The 21,068-nt window shown below is 52.2% G+C and overlaps 1 protein-coding gene across 2 annotated transcripts in view; it reads right to left on the reverse strand.

Annotated features, from left to right (window-relative positions):
- SSH1 (slingshot protein phosphatase 1) overlaps nucleotides 1-15,045 on the reverse strand; it is a 65,310-nt gene extending 50,265 nt beyond the window's left edge. For both annotated transcript variants that reach the window (XM_058656535.1, XM_058656534.1), the window contains exons 1-2: nucleotides 14,834-15,045; nucleotides 8,898-8,938 (exon numbers count right to left, since the gene is read on the reverse strand). In XM_058656535.1, the coding sequence (XP_058512518.1) occupies nucleotides 8,898-8,938; nucleotides 14,834-14,902 (110 nt within the window). In that variant the 5' untranslated portion in view covers nucleotides 14,903-15,045. The remainder of the gene's footprint in view (nucleotides 1-8,897; nucleotides 8,939-14,833) is intronic.
- Nucleotides 15,046-21,068: the final 6,023 nt, after the last annotated feature.

The following is a 21,068-nucleotide window of genomic DNA, read 5'->3' on the forward strand; positions in this document are numbered from 1 at the left end:
ATACATGTGAACTGCCTATCTTTGCGGGGTGCAGGGTGCTACTGCAGTGTATACACACAGTGCGTCAGTCCCCAGTCCTTCCTCTTCTTTATCAGGACTTCCCATGTGGGCGTCTCTTCAGATCTCCATCAACTGTCACCCTGTGGCCTGTGGTCATCTGGCTGCACTGTGGGACACAGAAACGACTCCTCCTGCCTGGGACCCAGCATCCTTATCTCTCTCTCTTCTTCTGCTTGATTTACTGTTCCTTATCAGACTGGGCTCATTCTAGAAATACCAAGTTCTGCCTGGCTGAGCCCGGAGGGACCACAAGACAGGACAGAGAGCTACTCTTGCCTTTCATCGCGTGCTAGGTCAATGGTAATGGGACAGACTGCCCCAGGACAGCTTGCATTATGAGGGCACCTCCAAAGGTCACAGAAAATGGAATCAGAAGGGCAGTATAGGAGGTGTTTGGCCCCAGAGAGTGCCTAGGCCTCTGAGTCCTGTTTCCTACCAATGCAGACCTGAGAGGCAGCCAGAAAAGGCTCAGGTGTCTGGGCCCCACACTGTCCAGTCATAGATTTTGACTAAGCTCCAGGCCCTGCCCCTGGACCTTGTGGGCCCTGAAGGAGTGAACCAGCAGATGGGGTTCTCTCTCTGTACCTCCCAAGTATATCTCACCCTTAAGTCTTCAAAAAAAAAAAAAAAAAAAGAGCTCATTTTAGCATATAAAGGTTCAGTAAATAGATGATAAGCATGGCTTATACTGAGAACCACTTCACCCATGATGCAGGTCTGCAAGCACGGCCTTGTGTGGACAATGATACTACAACACGCACTTTTCATGAGGCTTGAAGCAGCTTGGTGTAAGATCCCACCAAGTCAGGCTCTCCTACATACCTCACAGAAGCAAACTGCCATGACCACTCCAGCCACTCCAGCTCCCTGGAAATGGATTCAACCGAGAACCATGTGAGCTTGGAAGAGGACCAGAAGCCTTGAAGGAGGCTGCACCTTCACTGCAGCCGTGGAGACCCCAAGCAGAAGACCTGGCTAAACCACATCCAGATTTCTAACCTGGGGAAACTGTAAGATGGTAAACATGTTTCCCTTTTTTAACAGTTAAACTGGTGGTGATTTGTTACTAAGCAATGGGTAACTGACACAGCTCCTACACATGTGCTTAGCTCCCAGCCTGGGTCTTGGAAGGAGTGAACTGTGTACACATGCTAAAGCGCAGGGCACGGAGAAAGACAGACAGACACTCACATCCCATGTGGAAGTGCTGGCTCTGATCCAGCTTCCTGGTAACGCAGCCTGGCAGACAGCAGATGCTGGCTCAGGGGCCAGGGTTCTTACCAGCCACAGAGCAAACCTGCATGCAGTTCTGGGTTCCTGGCTTTGCCCTGGCCCAGACCTGGCTGCTGCAGCCATCTAGGAAAGTGAACTAGGAACAGAAGATCATTTTCTGTCTATCAATCTGCCTTTCAAGTAGATGGAAATAAACATTTTTTTTAAAAAGATGAGTTTATTAAAAAGAGAGCACAGGAGCAAGGCAGGAAGGATCTCAGAGGTGGGAGAGCAGGTGTAAGGAGGGCGTGCAGTTCAAGATGCAGAGCAGCCTGCAGGGAAGGGACCTCACCACCCCGCACAGGGTGAGACAGCCACAGTGCTGAGGGTGGGGAGGAGAATGGGGTTCCCGGGGGAATTCCAGCTCAGGAAGGAAGGGGAAGGAACAGGGAGGGAAGGCAGAGACAGGAGGACGCTTGAAGCCTAGCACTGACCCTGAATAAAACAGTGAAGAGTGAATCCTGCTACTCTGGTCCCAAAGCTTACTTGGACAGGTGATCAAAAGAAGAAAATTAAAAGAATTCTAATAAACTTTTTCACATGTCTCATTTGGCAACACTGGATTAAAAACAAATACGGGGCCTGGCGTGGTGACCCAGTGGCTAAAGTCCTCGCCTTGAAAGTGCCTGGATCCCATATGGGCGCCGGTTCTAATCCCAGCAGCTCCACTTCCCATCCAGCTCCCTGCTTGTGGCCTGGGAAAGCAGTTGAGGACAGCCCAAAGCCTTGGGACCCTGCACCTGCGTGGGAGACCTGGAGGAAGTTCCTGGCTCCTGGCTTTGGATTAGCACAGCACCGGCCGTTGCGGTCACCTGGGGAGTGATTCATCGGACGGAGGATCTTCCTCTCTGTCTCTCCTCCTCTCTGTATATCTGACTTTGTTATAAAAATTTTAAAAGTAAATCTTTTAAAAAAAAAGATTATACTATGTCCTTAAAAAAAAAAACCATGAAGAGCCCAATGCTGTGATTCAACTGGCTAATCTTCCACCTTATGGATGTTAGTTCATGTCCTGGTGGGCAATTTGGGGAGTGAACCATTGGATGGAAGATCATTCTCTTTCTCTTCCTTCTGTAAATCTGTCTTTCCAATAAAATAATAATAATAATAATAACAAATCTTAAACAGGAAAAAAAAAAAAAAACCCTCCACTCCCGATCTACACTCTGACCATATCACCTCCCCCAGCGTCTTGCCTGGCACACAGCTGCAACTATATCCTCCAGCCTGACCCAGCTCCCAGGAGCTGCTGCCAGTGCCGACTCCCACAGTCTTAATGGCACAGCTGCCCAGAGGGCACCACAAGAGGTCAGAAGTGGCCTGCACGTGCAGGGAGTGTGGTGAAGGTTGGGGGATGGGCATCACTGAGCACCTGTCATCTTTTCTCCTTTCTGGGCATGAAGATGATCAGCTCTGGAAACATTGCCCAGGTCTGCGGAGAAACGGCACCAAGTCCTCAGAGTGAAGGATGCAATTGGGGTGGGTACTGGGCACAGTGGTGAGCTCACCACGTGATACACCCGTATCAGCCCCTGGGAGCCAGCAGGTGGTGGCTGAGCGCTTGGGACCCATGTGGTGACCTGAATATTGTTCCAGGCTCTGGGCTTTAGCCCAGCCCAAGCCTGACTACTACAGGGATTTGGAGAGTGAGCCAGTGAATAGAAGATCTCCCTCATGTTTTTGCCTTTGAAATAAAAATAAACAAACCATTAAAGTAGCCTAGCACACGGGCAGCATCTTGTGAAGAGGGAAGGCAGCAGCTGACCTTGTGACTGGCAGGCTCTCAGCTGTGGGTTCTGCACCTCTGGGCTCAGTCCCACAGAGGAGGGGCAACATAAAGGGAAAAAGTGCATCTGTCCTGTCCCGCACAATTCAGGGTGATGGTTGCTAACACATCAGTCATGCGGGCTTCCTGTCCCAAGAGCCCTGAGCCATCAGAGGTGACTGAACGTGCACAGGAGGGTGTGCGTACACTCCAGGCAAATAGGCACCACCTGATGGAAGGGATGTGAGCATCTCTGGATTCTGTTGTCCACAGGGATCCTGAGAAGTGACTATAACATTCTCTCCATTTTCCAGCCAGGAAAACTGAGAGACTTAACAGGTCAAAGGAGTCAGTGGCTGGCGTGGGAGCCGGAGGCCAAGCCTCGGCCTGCGTTGGCTCCAGAGCTCACACTCTGTCCATTGGACCACACTTTCTCACTGCACCTGCAAAGCAGGGCAGACTCCACAGCAAATCGCAGAAACTGCTGCAAGGTTTTGTAAAGACACAGAACTCAGGACCTGTCACCGAGTGACGCACCAGAAAGCAAGGACAAGACAAAGCGCAGGCAGCCTGTGGCGTGGGACAGGTGCAAATGCCCAGCACAGAGAAGGTGGCCCAGAGTGGCCTGCCTTCTGCAGAGATGGAAGCCCACACATTTCTGGGGCTGGAGTACTCCCAGGGGACTGGGAACCTGGACTGAAAGAAAAGGGCAATGGTGAGGGAGTAGGGAGCAGACCTGGGAGGCCAGAACACTGGTATGCAAGAGGGTGAGCACATCCACAGAAGGCAGAAAAGGCAGAGGGGGATGGCACACTGAAGGACAGAGACGCAGGCCAGGTGACGAGTAGCTCTGCTACAGGACAGTAACTGTAAGGGCCTGAGCAACAGCGCTACCAGGGGAACCAGGGCAGAAGAGGGCAGGGAGATCCACAAATCCAGCCCGAGATCCAGGAATTTACTGGGTGAGGTGGGTCATAGCTGGCTTCCTGGATCACCCTAAAGATGCACTTGTTACAGCTGACCCTCGGTATCCTGAGCAACCAGGACCCAGACCTCCCTTAAAAAACCACACACAACCTACATGGTCTTCCTTTAAATTGTCTCCAGGTGACTTGCAAGGCCTGATGGGCGCCAAGACTGTGTAATCAGCCATCACATTGTGCTGAGAACATGAGAAGGGAACGCCAATCACACATGCTTAGTGTAGCGGTCAGCCACCAGCCGCACCCTTCTAGGTCCACTGACACACAGGTACCAGCCACAGGGCACCCTTCCTGACTGTGGCTGCATATCCACACTTCAGCCTGAAGCTGGGCGAATCCACAGGTATGCAACCTGCAGACATGGAGGCCAGATGGACAGCGGACAAGACAAGAGGGGTATGCCTGCTGCCCCCAGGATCCTCCCTGCCAGCACCTGCCAACGAGGTCATCTTCTCTCCTTTCCTCAGGAAGACACCGCCTCCTCCAGGGGTAGGTTTAGAGAAGAGAGGCCTGAACCTGCACATGACCATGTGGGCACGCATTCTAGGGACAAATGAATCCACAACACAGGAATGGTCCTGGCTGGCAAAGACAGACAGCAGGATGGGGTCTTTTGCCTACACAGGGTAGTGAGCCGTCATGTCAGATCTCTTTTAGAGGGATCTAAAAGAGAGCCAGAGGGGCCAGGCTCAGAAGAAAGCCCCACACAGCAAGTAAAGCTATAGCCTGTAGCACCAGCAACCCATATGGGTACCGGTTCTAGTCCCAGTTGTTCCACTTCTGATCCAGTTTTCTGCCAATGCACCTGGGAAAGCTCCAAGTTCATGAACCTTTGCCACCTGTGTGGAAGATCTGGAAGAAACTCCTGCCTCTGGGCTTCAACCTGGCCCAACCCCAACTACTGTGGCCATTGGGGAGTGAACCAGTAGATGGAAGATCTGTCTCTCTGTTCTCTCTCTGTAACTTTTCCAAATAGAGAAATAATCTTTTTGGGGCCAGCACAGTGATGTAACAGGCTAATTCACCACCTCCCAGTGCCAACATCCCAAATGGGTGCTAGTTCATCACCTGGCTGCTCCATTTCCCATCCAATTCCCTCTTAATGGCCTAAAAAAGCAGCAGAGAATGGCCCAAAGCTTTGGGATCCTGCATCAGCATGGAAGACACAGCAGTTCCTGACTCCCACCTTTGGACCAGACTAGCTCTGGCCACTGCAGCCATTTGGGGAGTGAACCAGCAGATGGAAGATCTCTCTTTCTCTCTCTCCTCTTACTCCCAACTTTTCAAGGAAATTAATTGAAATCTTTTTAAAAATAAACATCTTCTTAAGAAAGATCAAGAAGACAGCACCAACTAGCTCTGGCCTAGAGTCTCACCCATGGAGTTGTACTTGCATGGGGAACTCACCAGTGTGCACAGCAAACGCCACCTGGGCTGACTTTGCCACACCTCGGCAGGAGTCCTCTGTTCTGGCCCTGACACTGCCTCCATTCACCTGGGTGTCCTCAGGCCAGCAGCCTCACCCTGAGGTCTGAGATAGCTGAATCTCATGGGCCACAAACCTGGCCTCTGGGGAAGACAACATGGCACCACAAACTTGGGGTGCCAAGAGTGAACCAACACCTCTCTGTGAAGGCAGCATTTCCACCCCTGCACCTCTGGTCTGGGGCTCCTTATCTATGGGTTGGGTAAACAGCCCTGCCAGGGTGGTGCTGAGGATGAAAATCCACCATACTCAAAGTAGCCAGGGCCTTCTTCTCACCCCACTGGAGGCTCTACAATGGGCTGGGGAAGGGCCTGCGGTCAGCAGGATGGGGCCCCACACATATCATCCGGCCATTGCCTCACATGGGTTCCTGGGAATTCCAACACTCTAAGTAGCGTGCTGTCAGTCGAAGCAGGCTGATGCAAAGATAGCAGCGTTTCCTCGCCCATAGACAACCTTGAGTGAGTGTTAGGAGCCACAGACTTATGGGCCTTAGACTTGGCCTACCTGACAGCCTGTTGCATTGCAAAAGCCTGCAAGCAGGGCTACAGCAAGCAGGATATTAGGCCAAAACATCCTCTGTAGAGCAAACAGAATACAACCTCCACCCTTGTTCCTGTTCAGATAATTAGTTCCTCCCCTGTTTGAATATAGCTGATTAGTTCCTTCCCTGCTTCAGTGAAGATAATTACTCCCAGGAAACCCCTCCCTTTATCCCCCTCCCCTAGAGAAGAAGGTATATATATGAGGAGTAAAAATAAAGAGAGAGGCACTCTTTTCCACCAAGTACGAGTGTCCATGTGTTTCTTGGGCCAGCAGCCCGCATTCCCAGTCCACCCTCAGGGTTTGAGCGTCGTGTCCTGCAGGTCGGGACAAGTGAGAGCTCAGAGAAGGAGGGAGGATGTGGCGGAAGCAAACCCCACCCCAGGAAAGGGCTAGAGGTGAACCAGCAGAGGGGCAAGGCACTGCACCTGCAGGAGGGGCTCCATGCAGCGGCCAGAAGTGCTGCTCCCAGCTCCTCATCCTCCAGATGATCTCAAGGCCTCCTTCCATCCTCCCTCTTCCTCCAGAGAAGCTGCTCAGCACAGTCCACTACTGCCCCCACTTGGGAGTCCAGTCGTTTCCAGCCAGATAACCTTGACTTAGTCCTGTGACCAACCAAAACCCCCAGGGTCAGGGAGCCATTCACAAGAGCTGTAAAAGTTAAGTTTGGAGCCCGGCGGCATGGCCTAGTGGCTAAAGTCCTCGCCTTGAACGCCCCGGGATCCCATATGGGCGCCGGTTCTAATTCCGGCAGCTCCACTTCCCATCCAGCTCCCTGCTTGGGGCCTGGGAAAGCAGTCGAGGATGGCCCAAAGCCTTGGGACCCTGCACCTGCTTGGGAGTCTGGAGGAAGTTCCTGGCTCCTGGCTTTGGATTAGCACAGCACTGGCCGTTGCGGTCACCTGGGGAGTGATTCATCGGACGGAGGATCTTCCTCTCTGTCTCTCCTCCTCTCTGTATATCTGACTTTGTAATAAAATTTAATAAATCTTTAAAAAAGAAAGTTAAGTTGGAGGTAGGCACTTGGCACAACTTGGGTTGCTACATCATCGCCCATCACAGGGCCTGGGTTTGCTTTTTGCTTTTGCTTCCAGCACACACCCTGACAGGCAGCAGTGATGGCTCAAGGACTTTGGTCCCTGTCTCTGACATGGGACACCTAGAGGAGTACCCGGCTCCTGACTTTCCCCTGGCACAGCCCTGGCTGCTTCCAGCATTTGGGGAATGAATCAGAGGATTGAAACTCTGTCTCATGTTCTTTCTTTCAAATTTGTAAGATCAATACTTTTTATAAGGTAAGTTGACTTTGGTATAAAAAAATTTAAAAATCCACAAATTTAAAAATCACCGTATGCATTTTCCCAAGAAAATTGTGAAAACTCCTGGTAGGCATATATTTCAATTTTTTTCCTTTGCACAAAAACAAACTTAACATTATCAATACTTCCGTGAGCACCTGAAGAACCCACGAGTGTTCTTTCAAAAGTCACATTACAGACCCGGAGTGATAGCCTGTGGTTAAATTTCTCGCCTTTAACGCACCGGGATGCCATATAGGCACTGGTTCTAATCCCAGCAGCCCTGCTTCCCATCCAGCTCCCTGCCTGTGGCCTGGGAAGGCACTCAAGAATGGCCCAAAGCTTTGGGACCCTGCACCCATGCTTCAAGGTGAAGGATTAGCCAGTTGAGCCATTGCACTGGCCCTTGACCCCAAAATCTGAAAACAAGTACAGCTAAAGATTTTCCTGAGCAGAGTCTGCCTGTGCTAATATCTGTTTCAAACAAGCGAAACACCTCAAGAACAATGTCTTATCAAAAGCAGGAACAAAAACAAGAGCATATTACAATTCTTTTTTTTTAAGTAGAGGGGTCTGGGGCCAGTGTTGTGGCACTGTAAATTAAATCTCTACCTGTGATGCCAGTATCACACATGAGATACAGTGCAAGTCCTGGCTGCTTCACTTCTGATCCAGCTCCCTTGTTAATGCACCTGGGAAAGCAGCACAGTGTGACGAAAGTGCTCGGCCCCCTGCACTCACGAGGGAGACCCAGATGAAGCTCCTGACTCATGACTTTGGCCTGGTCCAGCCCCAGCTGTTGTGGTCACTTGGGGAGTGAATCACCGGATGAAAGAATCTCTCTCTCTCTCTCTCTCTCTCTCTCTGGTAAATCTGACTTTCAAATCAATCAACTAATCTTTCTAAAGACACCATTTAAGATGCCCCCATCCCCCATCCCACATGAGCAAGCCCGGATCCACTGTCTGGCTCTGCCTAACTCCAGCTTCCTGTTGATGAGAACCATCGGCAGCAGCGACGGCCCAAGGCACTAAGACCCTGCCATCCATGGGGGGACCTGGATTGAGCTCCCGGCTCCTGGCTTTAGTCTCAATCCCAACCCACACCAGCCATCACCATCATGTATAGAGCAAGGCAATGGATGGGAGCTCTCTTTATCAATCTATGCCTCTCAAACAATTTGTTTTACCAAAAAACAAACAAACAACAAAAAAAGATATTTTAAAGTACAGGAAAAACCAGCAAGTCAAGTCATAAAAACCTGAGGATGGCTATGAAAGAGAAGGTGGTCACCAGGACCTTTTGCAATCCTGATGAATGTTAGCCAGGCACCTGGGAGCCAGACAGACACATGGCTTTGAGAGCCTGACCTGGTAGACGCTCATTTTTCAGGAACCCAGAAGACTGGTACTGCCCACCCTGGGCTTCCTCTCTGAGAAGCGTTCCTTACCTTAGAAGACTTAAACAGCAAGAATTCAAAGTCTGCTCACCTGAGGTTCAGCTTGCGCTCCTCATCGCTGCCAGCCTCCAGCTACAGAGAAAAAGAGAAGGTCACCAACAGCCACTGTTGCCAACAGGCCCTTCACCTGTGGCCCGCCTGCCACCCTCACTTGGGGTTCAGCAAACCCAGCCCTCACTGAGCCTTGGGGTGTGCTGCTTCCCCATAATCCTGCTAGAGCCCCGGGCAATTGCTATTAACACAACACGTCTTCCTTGCTTTCCAGAGCTGTCTGGATATCACCCTGGGTGGCCTTTTTGGTGGTAGGGACTGTGCTTTATGGGAACCCTTCTCCTTCTCTAGCCAAGTAAAAAGTGATTGACAATCATTAAAAAATAGCCATTCAGGGCCTGATGTGGTAGCCTAGCAGTTAAAGTCCTCATCTTGCATGCACCAGGATCCCATATGGTTGCAGTTCTGATTCTGGAGGCCCCGCTTCCCATCCAGCTCCCTGCTTGTGGCCTGGGAAAGCAGTTGAGGACAGCCCAAAGCCTTGGGACCCTGCACCTGCGTGGTCGACCCGGAAGAAGCTCCAGGCCCCTGGCTTCAAATCAGCTTAGCTCTGGCCATTGAGGCTGCTTGGGGAGTGAATCAATGGATGGAAGATCTTGTTTGTCTCTCCTCCTCTCTGTATATCTGACTTTCTAATAAACAAACAAAGAAACAACAAACAAAAAAAACCCAGCCATTCAGGCCTGGCATGATAGCCTAGAGGCTAAGTCCTTGCCTTGCATGTGCTGGAATCCCATATGGGCGCTGGTTCTAATCCCGGCTGCTCCACTTCCTATCTAGCTCCCTCCCTGTGGCCTGGGAAAGCAGCAGAGGATGGACCAAAGTTTGAGACATAAAGAGACAAGGAGACATTTGGGGAACAAGCATTTGGTCCAGTGTTACAGCATCCACCTCCCACATGAGAAGATCTTCCATCCATGTGCTGGTTCACTCCCCACACACCTGTAGCAGTCTAGGATGCACCAGGCTGAATGCAGGAGGCCCTCCATCCGGGTCTCCCACATGGATGCAGGGGCCCAAGTCACTGAGAGTCAGTCATCCATCACCTGCCGCCTTGCAGGTGTTTTCAGAGAGCTGGGTGGGAAGTGGAGGTGTCGGGGCTCAAGCCAGGCACTTGGATAAGGGACACAGGGGTCTTCAGCGGTGATTTAATCACTGAGTCAAAGGCTGGCCCCTGACTTATCTTTCTTTTTTTAAAGACTGATTTATAGTTGAAAGGCAGAGTTACAAAGAAAAGGAAAGACAGGAAGAGGTCTTCCATCCACTGGTTCACTCCCTAAATGGTTGTAATGGCCAGAACTGAGCCGATCTGAAGCCAAAAGCCAGTATTTTTTTCTCCAGGTCATCCATGTGAGCGTAGGGACCTAAGGACTTGGGCCATCCTCCACTGCCTTCCCAGGTCATAAGCAGGAAGCTGGATCAGAAGCAGAGCATCTGAGACATTGAACCAGCACCCATAAGGGATGCGGGCACTGCAGGCAGCGGATTAACTTGACATACCACTACACCAGTCCCTGAATTTACCTTTTAATCCCATCCTCCACTAGTTCTCAACTTCCTCAAGTTACAACAATGTCTGCATTCCCAGAGTCGTCCTCTATGTCCGTGGGCAGGGGGAGGGGTGCTTTCAGGGCCAACACTAGAGAATGCTGAGGTTTCTTCTCTAAAACACAAGCGTTTGTACAGAACTCATGCACCCCCTTCTGTATACTTCAGATGATCCCTGGACAAAGTCTGACAGCCGATACAATGTAAGTGCTGCAGGCACAGTTGTTACAGGGTACTGTTCAGGGAAGGAAGACGAGAGAGGAAGTCTGCCCATCTTCAGTGCACGTGGACATGGTTTTCCACGCATGCACAGACACAGAACCTGGACATGAAGCGCTGACCACAGAGTTACCTACTGGGGGCTCATCAGTTTAACCACCCCTCCCTGTCACCCCCTCCCTGCCTGAAGCAGAAGCGGAAGGGCCAGGGGAGGCTGTGCTGGCCCTAGGGTTTCTAACCCTCAGTGTGAGGCACACGCAAAATGATCCACAACCACAGACAGGGACGAACACTGGTGCAGGCTGGCTCCACAGGGACACCCTGGGTAATGGCTGAAGGCATTCTTGGGGGTGACTCTGCTGGCACGTGGTGGGCAGAGACAGGATGCTGGTAAACAACCATACCATGCACAGGACAGTCCCCCGTATGACAGAGAACATTTGGGCACCTCTAGTCCACAGAGGTGGACGACAGAGATGCTGGTCCAACTCACAAGCTGCAGCCCAGCCTGTGGGAGTCAGGCCCCCTGACCAACAGTCGGGAAAGCAGTCTTCATGAATCTGTGCCTACACCTGCACTCAGTTTGTTCTCACAAAGGCTCACGGGAAAACAATATACACAAGACCAAAACAAGTAACAAATAAACGCAGAAGAGTGCCGCTACTGCATGGCTGACGGCTGGGAGTCCCCTGGCTTTCCCTGGCTGCCTCTGGAACCCTCAGCCTGACTGCCTGTGACTCCTGGGGGAAGGATGAGGCCATGTAGGGTGTGGGCTTCACTGGGTGGCTCGCTGGGGTTTCTCAGCATGCGCCAGAGAACACATGGAAGGGTGATGCAGCCCTGTCATGGGAGCTGGAGCACAAGGACGGGGAGTAACCAAGCTGAGGGCTGGAGGCGGCCCGGGCCAGGGCACCAGGTACCACACACCTGCTCTCCATTCCTGCTCATGCCTCAGCCTCAACACACCTGCCCACAAGTATGCAAGCCGCCTCTGCTCCGCGAGCAATGCCTATGGCTGATTTATTGAAGTCAGATAGCAGATGGTTAGAGTGCTATTCTTTATTAGGCTTCTGGCATTTGGGAAAAAAAATAAGGCCTAAAATAATAAACAAAAATGGGTTTGGCAGAAATAACTCAGCGAACTGACCAAATGTGGGACATTCATCTAATGGAATAGCATTCAGCCATAAAAAGGAACCCAGCATTGGGGCTCACATTGGAGTGCAGAAGGTTAAGCTGTGGACTGTTATGCAGGCATCCCACAGAGCAGCACAAGTTCAAGTCCTGGCTGCTCCGCTTCTGATCCAGCTTCCTGGTGATGCATGGGGGAAGGAATGGCCCAAGGAATCAGGACGTTGCCACCAATGTGGGAAATCCAGATGCAGTTCCAGGCTCCCAGCTTCAACCTGACCCAGCTCCAGCCATCTGGGGAGTGAACCAGTAGATAGAATCTTTCTCTGTTTCTCCTTGATGGCTGAAGGACATAAAGAGCATAGGTTTTGTGTATTTTATTTTCATTGGAAACAAGATTTACAGGAGAGACAGAGAAAGATCTTCCACCTTTTTGGTTCACTCCCCAAAAGGCCACAAAGGCCAGAGCTGAGCCAATTCGAAGCCAAAAGCCAAGGGTTTCTTCCGGGTCTCCCACATGAACGCAGGGTCCCAAAGCTTTGGGTCATCCTCTACCGCTTTCCCAGGCCACTAACAGGAAGCTGGATGGGAAGCAGAGCAGCCGAGACAAGAACCAGCGCTCCTACAAGATGGCACTTGCAGGTAGGGGATTAGACAGTTGAGCCATTGCAATGGCCCTGGCATAGGTTTTTGTGGGGTTTTTTTTTGGGGGGGGGATAGTTATTGAAAATGTTTTAGAATTAGATAGTGATAATGGTTACCCTGTAGTTCAAAACCCACCAAAACTGTATACTTTAAAAGGGTAAGGGCAGGGATTCAGCCTAACAGTCAAGGCACCTGCACCCCATAGCGGGGTACCTGAGTCTGATTCCCACCTCCACCTCCTGACCCAATCTCCCCGCCAATGCAGACCCAGGAGAGGTAGCGGTGCTGACCAAAGTAGAGGGTCCCTGCCACCTACATGGGAGACAGGGGTTAGGCTCCTGACTCCTGGCTGTGGCCTTACCTGGCCCGAGCTGTTAAAAGTATTTGGAGAGGGTCTGGCATGATAGCCTAGCGGCTAAAGTCCTCGCCTTGCATGTGCTTGGATCCCATATGGCTGCTGGTTCTGATTCCAGATGTTCCGCTTCCCATCCAGCTCTACTTGCGTCTGGCAAAGCAGTCAAGGACGGCCCAAAGCCTCAGGACCCTGCACCCACATAGGAAACCTGGAAGAGGCTCCGGGCTCCTAGCTTAGGATTGACACAGCTCCAGCTGTTGTGGCCGTTTGGGAAGTGAATCAATGGATGGAAGATCTTCCTCTCTGTCTCTCATCCTCTCTGTATGTCTGACTTTCCAATTTAAAAAAAAGAGAGAGAGCATTGAGAGTGAATTCATGAATGAGACTTCCCTGTTTCTAAAATAATTTTTTTTCTAAATACAGAATTTATGGTATGTGGGTTGTATCTCAACTAAGACGTGTTAAAGCGTGTTCAAGACAGGAAGTAATCAGGAGTGAGGAAGACATACAACCCCTGCAGAGGTCCAGAGCATCCTTCTAGGGACAGGGGATAAAGCACATGGAAGAATCTTGCAGACAGCTGGCCGAAACAGGAGTCGTGGGGCTGCGTGGATCTCTGTGACAGCAGACGCCGCTGCCACCTCACTCATGCAGGCCACACACCGCCAAGGTTCTACCTCCCCTAGTGAGCGCGGTTCCCAGAACCTTCTGACTGCAGACAGCACAGCTCATCACCCGCCTCTCCCGGGAGAAGAAAGAGAGGGCCCCAGAGGATCAGCTCACAGCCACTCTGAAAACAATCCAGCCGATCCCGGCAAGGTTCAACTCTGGAGCGGGTGCAGCCGAGGTGGCCCGCACTGGTTCCTATCCTATCCGCTCTCACCTCTCTCCGTGGTGAGTTCAACATGCCCTCCCAGCCTGGCTCCCACAAACGCATAAGCCTGCAGAGCACAGATACTGGCTGAGGCACTTCCTGGGCCTGCAGGGTCAGACTCCTCCAGCTTGCCCCAAAACACAGCTGAGGGGCTTCCTCCTCCAGCCTATGCCTGCTCCAGGCCATGAGGAGGAGGAGCCCAGAGACAGAGAGAGGGATGGCCAGCCAGGCCGTGACCCGGTCGGCTCTGCAGCTGCAAACGGGAGTGACTGCCCCTGGGGTCCACCATCCCAGCCGGGCTTCAGGGCAGGCGGAGGGGTGCCTAACCCTGCAGGCTCACGGGGTGTCAGTTCCCCTATGAGCCTATGAGGAAGCAGGAGCCAGCCAAAAGAGGACCTAGTCACAGACACAGTAGCGGAAGCCCACATTGAGCGGCGGAAGGCACCCCTACAATCACCTCCCCACCAGAAGGGGCGACAGCCCCAGAAAGACATAGCCCGGATGACAGGACAAAAAGGAGGAGCGGAACCCAGGGATACACAGAGTTAAGAGGGCCCTGCTTTCGGTCACACGGGGTCACCGCCAATCCACAGCCAGAGCTCCACAGGCAGCCAACAAGGGAGTGCTGGGGGGGAACCACCTCCCAGGCTCACCCAGCCGGGACCCCTCTCTCACACACCATCACACAGGTCACCGAGCCTCACGTGACAAAAGTCACACATACACACCAGAGGGGCCAAACTCGCCACAGGGCCACACAGACCTCAGGACCAGAAACTCCTTTCTCGGTCACTCAGTGTGCCCCCTGCACGGTGCCCCCCAGACAAGGGTCAGTGTCAACCGGCACAGCCACCCTCCGCATCCCGTGCCACACACAGCCCAGACACGGGTCGGTGTCACCCTCAGGTGAGGGTCACACGGCAGTCAGTCACCCCCAGACCCGGGGGTTAAGGGAGGCAGTCATGCTTTCTCACACACACACACACACACACACACACACTCGCCAAGTCACCCTAGCCCGGCTGACTACACGGCTTCGTCCTCCAGAGTCTCTAGGGCCTCCTGTCCAGCCAGACACACGCGGCCCCCCAGCGCCCCAGGCCTGGCGTGGCGGCTGCTCGGCCGGGGTCCCCGGGGGGCTCACCTCGCTGTTGCTGGCTGAAGAGGAGGCGGCGCTGGGCGTGGGCGAGCGCTGCAGGGTCACCAGAGCCATGGCTGCGGCGCGCTGAGGCCTGGAATTGAGGCTGCCGACACCACCGCTGCCGTCGCCGCCCCGGCCGGGCCCGGGGCCTCCAGGAGCCGCGCGCGGGCGGGCGGGCGGGCAGACAGCCGGGCCGAGCCAGGCCCGCCCCTCTCCTCCTCCTCCTCCTCCTCGGCGTCCGCCGCCCCCGGTCCCGCCCCTCTCTCCCCGGGGCCCCCCACCTCCCGCGCCGGCGCGCACGGGGCTTGGCGCGCGGGGTCCGGAGGAGCGGGGCGGGGCGGCGCGGCGCGCCTGCGCGGAGATGCGGGGGGCTCCCCTCGCGTCCCGACGCTCGCGACCGTCCCCCTCCCTGGCCCGGGGCGCGGACGAGCGCGTGCACGATCTCCAACACTTCCGCCGGCGGGTCTTACAGCCCAAGGCATCTGAACCTCTCCAGAGTTTTAGCAGGAATTGGTTGGTGCGATACTGAGTGCCCTATTACGTGCCAGGCGTTGGGTATACCACAGTAGACAGAATGATAGAGGCACGATTAGGTTTGGGAGTAGGCATTTGGGGCAGCTTTTGCCCGTCCTCAGTAAGACACCCACCTGTCACATGAGAGCATATAGGTTTCTGATTCAGGCTTCACTGGGACACAGCAGGTGATGGCCACTGTCCTGGCACTCCTGGCCCTCGGCTTTGGCCTGGAGCAGCCTAGACTATGCCAAGGCGTTTGGGAAATAAACCAGCACCCCGTCTCATTTCCTTTAAAATAAATGGTGTAGTGGTTAAAGTCCTCACATTGAACGCGCCGGGACCCCCATATGGGCGCCGGTTCTAATCCCTGCGGCTCCACTTCCCATCCAGCTCCCTGCTTGTGGCCTGGGAAAGAAGTGAAGGACGGCCCAAGACCTTAGGACCCTGCACCCACGTGGGAGACCCGGAAGAGGTTCCAGGCTCCTGGCTTCGGATTGGCTCAGCCCCAGCTGTTGCGGTCACTTGGGGAGTGAATCATCAGACAGAAGATCTTCCTCTCTGTCCCTCCTCTCTGTAAATCCACCTTTCCAATAAAAATAAAATAAATCTTTAAAAAAAATAGAGCTAACTTAATAAATAAGGATGACTTTGCTAATTTCTTTAAGCAGCCTTTAATTTTTTTTTCTTTTAATTTGTCAGGAAGAGAGAACGAGAAGTGTCAGAAGGGTCGCTCCCTAAATCCCATAGTGGCCAGGACTTGGCCAACTAAAATAAAGAGTCAGGAATTTCATCCAGGTCTCCTACGTGGGTGGCAGGGACCCAATGTTTTTGAGCCATCCCCTGCTGCCTCCCTGGGTACCCATCAGCAGGAAACTGGAATTGGGTATGGGGCCAGGGCTGGAGTCAATGCACTGGATACGGGATGTGGGTGTCCTGTGTCCACCCTGATTATCTTTTATGTATTCAGAAACAGCCCCCTCTGGGAGAGGGTGTTGAGGAGGGCTTTCCTGGAGATTTTGCTGAGAGGGAGGGACTCAGGGGAGAGGAGAGAGCTCCCCAGGCAGAGGTGGGAGGAGGCAGTGGTTGTGATGTAAGGAGTTTGATGGGCTAAAGGGTAGTCAGGGTCTCATTCTTACTGGAATAAAAAAAGGGGGTGTGTCTCTTCAAAAGTGTCCCAGACACTTGCTGCTGCCCCGAAGGTGCTTTCAGGCAAGTCCACCCTCCTGAGTTTCTAGTTGTCTCTCGAGAGTAACCAGGAGCTGCCAGTCACACCCTTGTGATGGCTTTGTTATCTTATTGTGAGCAAGTGAGACAAGATTACAGTTCTGGCCTTCTGAGCTCTATCCCCACCCTCTGGCTGATGGTTAGCTGTTGTTCTCGGGTTTTTCCTCTCTCCGTCCCTGCCTCCCACCTGGCTGCTGCCGCAGCAGGAGGTTTCTGTCTTTAACAAAACCCTTTGCTAGCTGATAATGTCCGCCTGGCAAAATCTACTTTCGTGTGAGACAAAACCCAGACTTGTCTGCCTCCTCTGCATTCAAGTCCATGCCAAGTGAGAGTCAGAGAAGAGTCAGCCCCAGGAAGATGGCTGTGGGGCTGGAGGAGGAATCTGCTGCTGTGGTCCTGGGGGCAGGTGACCTTGGATAGGAGGAAGGGACTGGAGAGAGGGACCTGGAGCTAAATGCCAAGGTCATTCTAACCTGACGATTGTGGGGAGCTTCCTTCTTACTCACGTCCTCTCCAGCATCTCGGCAGGCTGCACAAACACCTCCCCTTCCCCCCATCTCCCCACAGGGGGGTCTAGTCCTGCGCCCCGCATTGGTACCATCCATCTTCCTGCCCCATGACCTCATTTCATCTCCTGGATGTCTTAGGCTGTCCCCAGGTAAGGCCCTCACCAGTGGTCATCTCCAAAGTGGCCAAGTGAGTAACATAGTGTCCTTTGTGGCTGCTGGCTTAGTGGTTTCTCTGGGTTTGGGCGGTGGTATGGGGATCTGGGAAATGGTGGTTGTATTTGTTACCAGAGGAAGCTGTGTCAGAAGTTTTCATGATGGGCTCGGCACCATGGCCTAGCGGCTAAAGTCCTCGCCTTGAACACGCCAGGATCCCATATGGGCGCCGGTTCTAATCCCAGCAGCTCCACTTCCCATCCAGCTCCCTGCTTGTGGCCTGGGAAAGCAGTGGATAACAGCCCAAAGCCTTGGGACCCTGCACCCGTATAAGAGACCTGGAGGAAGTTCCTGGTTCTTGGCTTCAGATCGGCGTAGTACCAGCTGTTGCGGCCACTTGGGGAGTGAATCATCAGATGGAAGATTTTCCTCTCTGTCTCTCCTCCTCTCTGTATATCTGACTTTGTAATGAAAAATAAAATAAATCTTTAAAAAAAAAAAAAGAAGTCTTCACGCAAGACACGGATGCCAAGTGTGAAACAGAAGAGAAAGCGATGACACGTGGCAAACCAGGTGGGCATCTCAGTGTAGAATGGAGAGGCCCATGGGGACTGCCCACCAAGTCCCCATTGTGCACCAGGTCCCGTGGAGCAGGGAGAGTTGCTGCTTTTGCTGCCGCCAGGCAATATGGGCTCCACAGTGCCTACCCCAAGAACACATAAAAATCCCTCTATTTTAGATACTATGGATCAGGGTCTCTGATTTTTAAATATTTCTTTTATTTTTATTTGAAAGGCAGAGAGAGATCTTCCATACTCTGGTTCATTCCCCAAATGACTTCAATGGCCAAAGCTGAGTTGATCCATAGCCAGGAGCCTCCTGGGTCTGCCACATGGGTGCAAAGGCCCAATGACTTGGGCCATCCTCCACTGCTTTCCCAGGCCATAAGCAGGGAGTTTGATCAGAAAGTACAGCAGCCAGGTCTTTGGCTCTGGTGGCCTGGAAGAGGGAGGAGAGGGAGAAGCGAAAGCTACCAAGTCTCAGGCTAGAATGGGTTTCTGGAGCGGAGGGAGTAGATTAAGAGGACCTGCTAGAACAAGTGACTGCAAAGCTACTCAGGTCAGTGGAGTCCTTGCCACTCAATGCAATCATTTCTTTTCATTGTCTTTGTTCGTAGTCACAGTTCAGTTTTGTAGCTTTTCAACAAGGTGAAGTGCATGCACTGGAGCTCTCTAATGTGTGCAGAGTCCTCCAAACTTGTGCCCTATCTGGAATCAAAAGTCTTAGCACCTCTTGGAGGTCACGTTGTTTATCAACCAGCCGGTGGGGTCGGGGGACCTTGGACTCCTACAACTGCAGTCAGACAAGCAGATATTGCCCCCCTGAGATTCAGATGGGGCTGTCTACTTCCATGACCACTGAACTTTGGACTTGAGGGTTGTGGAAAGGATGTTGCTGCCCCCTGACTCAGCGTGTTGAGTCTGTATCTATGTAGGACATGGACTATATCCTTTTTGCTTCTCAGGCTTCAGTCTCCCTAACTGTAAAATGGGCAGAGTAAACCAGGTCTTTGTTCCTCAACTCCCCCCCCCATCCTTCTTTTCTATTGTCCTTCTGTGGTGGGCTATGTTAAGGCTGAGTATTAATTTCTTAGATTCTTGGGCCCAGCATGATGGCCTAGTAACTAAGGTCCTCGCCTTGAATACATCGGGATCACATATGGGCATTGGTTCTGATCCTGGCAGCCCTGCTTCCCATCCAGCTCCCTGCTTGTGCCCTGGGGAAGCAATCGAGGATGGTCCAAAGCCTTGGGGTCCTGCACCCTGCACCCATGTGGGAGACCTGGAAGAAGTTCCTGGCTCCTGGCTTTGGATTGGTGCAGCTCTGTCTGACCGTTGCAGTCACTTGGGGAGGGAATCAGCGGATGGAAGATCTTCTCTGTCTCTCCTCCTCTCTGTATATTTGACTTTCCTATAAACATAAATAAATATTTTTTAAAAAATGGACCCAGCACAATAGCATAGCGGCTAAAGTCCTTGCCTTGAACGCACCAAGATCCCATATGGGTGCTGGTTCTAATCCCAGCAGCTCCACTTCCCATCCAGCTCCCTGCTTGTGGCCTGGAAAAGCAGTCGAGGACGGCCCAAAGCCTTGGGATCCTGCACCCGCGTGGGAGACCTGTAAGAGGTTCCTGGTTCCTGGCTTTGGATTGGCACAGTACTGGCTGTTGCGGTCACTTGGGGAGTGAATCATCGGACGGAAGATCTTGCTCTCTGTCTCTCCTCCTCTCTGTATATCTGACTTTGTAATAAATTTTTTTTTTCTCTAGGTTCTTGCATCTTTTTTAAAAAAGAATTTTTTAAATTATTATTATTACTTTTTAGTTGTCTCATGAGAGTAACAGGAGCTACCAGTCACACCCTTGTGATGGTTGTGTTATCTTATTGTGAGCAAGTGAGACAGGATCACAGTTCTGGCCTTCTGCAGGGCTCTGTCCCCACCCTCTGGCTGATTGTTAGCTGTTGTTCTGCTCCCCTGCATTGTGCTTAAAAGACTACTTCTCGGATTTTTCCACTCAGAGCAAACCCCCACCCCTAGCCCCGCCTGGCTGCTTCTCAAGGAAGCATTCCTATGGAAATTCTACTTCCCTGTGAGATAAGAACACAGGTTGCCTCTGCTCTTCGCATCAACTTGCCCATAACACCAGCATCCCAGGACACTCCTCCTGCCTGCTTCCAGTCAGTCAGTAACTCCCCCAGGGGCCATCACTTTCTCCACTCCCTGTTATCCTCAATTCACTTCCCATGTTCTTGAATTTTATAAACATGGATGCTAGCAGTGTGAGCTGTTTTGTAATTGGCTTTGGTTTCTCAGCCAATTTCACGGGCATGCCTCATTGTTGGAAGGGTGTTAGGGAGCATGAGCCTTTAATTATGAACCAGAGGCACAGGGGGCTTTGCTGGGGGTTCACAGTTATTACAAAGCATTCAAAGCAGATGAAAAATCTGGAGTAAAACATGAATTTCACCCCATCCACATTTTATTTCCAGAAGAAAAATTGGCATACAAAGGATATCATGTGGCTTTGTAAAATTCTGTCTTGAGGGGATAGGGTGGTGCAATGGCTCAACTAGCTCATCTTCCACCTGCAAGCGTCAAGATCCCATGTGGCACTGGTTTGTATCCTAGCTGTTGTACTTCCAATCCTGTTCCCTGCTTGTAGCCTGAGAAAGCAATAGCGAATGGTCCAAAGGTTTCGAACCCTGCACCCGCATGGGAGACTCTGAATAAGCTTCTGGCTCCTGGGTTTGGATCAGCTCAGCTCTTGCCATTTGGTGAGTGAACCAGCAGATGGAAGATCTTCCTCTCTCTCTCTCTCTCTCTCTCTCTCTCTCTCTCTGCGTTTCTCCTTCTATCTGTCAATCTCCTTTCCAATATAAGTTTTTTTTTTTTTTAAAAATTCAGCATTGTTTTAATCTTGGATGATGCTACAAGTAGGGTGATGGAGATGGAGCCATCAAAGCTGACCTGAAGGATGCTCCCTCCTGCCCACCCTGCCCCAGGTTGCTCTCTTTCTGTCTGATAAGCGTTGGGCTTTACCACACCCAGCTACAGGTCTAGTCCTCACAGAGGAAGGGCCTCCAAGGCCTGCCACCTACGTTTCTGGGATACAGTATAGAGCAGAGAGTAGAAAGCCATGCCTCCTCACAGCTCAAATGAGGCATCCCCTTCAACTCGCTCCTGGGCCTCTGTTAGCCAACATCCCAGGACAGCACCGGGTTGCTCAGCTGGTGCTAGGGACCTTTGGCCTGTGTCTGTTGCCTCCCATCAGGGGT

This window comes from Ochotona princeps, chromosome 29 (assembly GCF_030435755.1).
Source record: "Ochotona princeps isolate mOchPri1 chromosome 29, mOchPri1.hap1, whole genome shotgun sequence".
In the NCBI taxonomy this organism is placed as follows: domain Eukaryota; kingdom Metazoa; phylum Chordata; class Mammalia; order Lagomorpha; family Ochotonidae; genus Ochotona; species Ochotona princeps.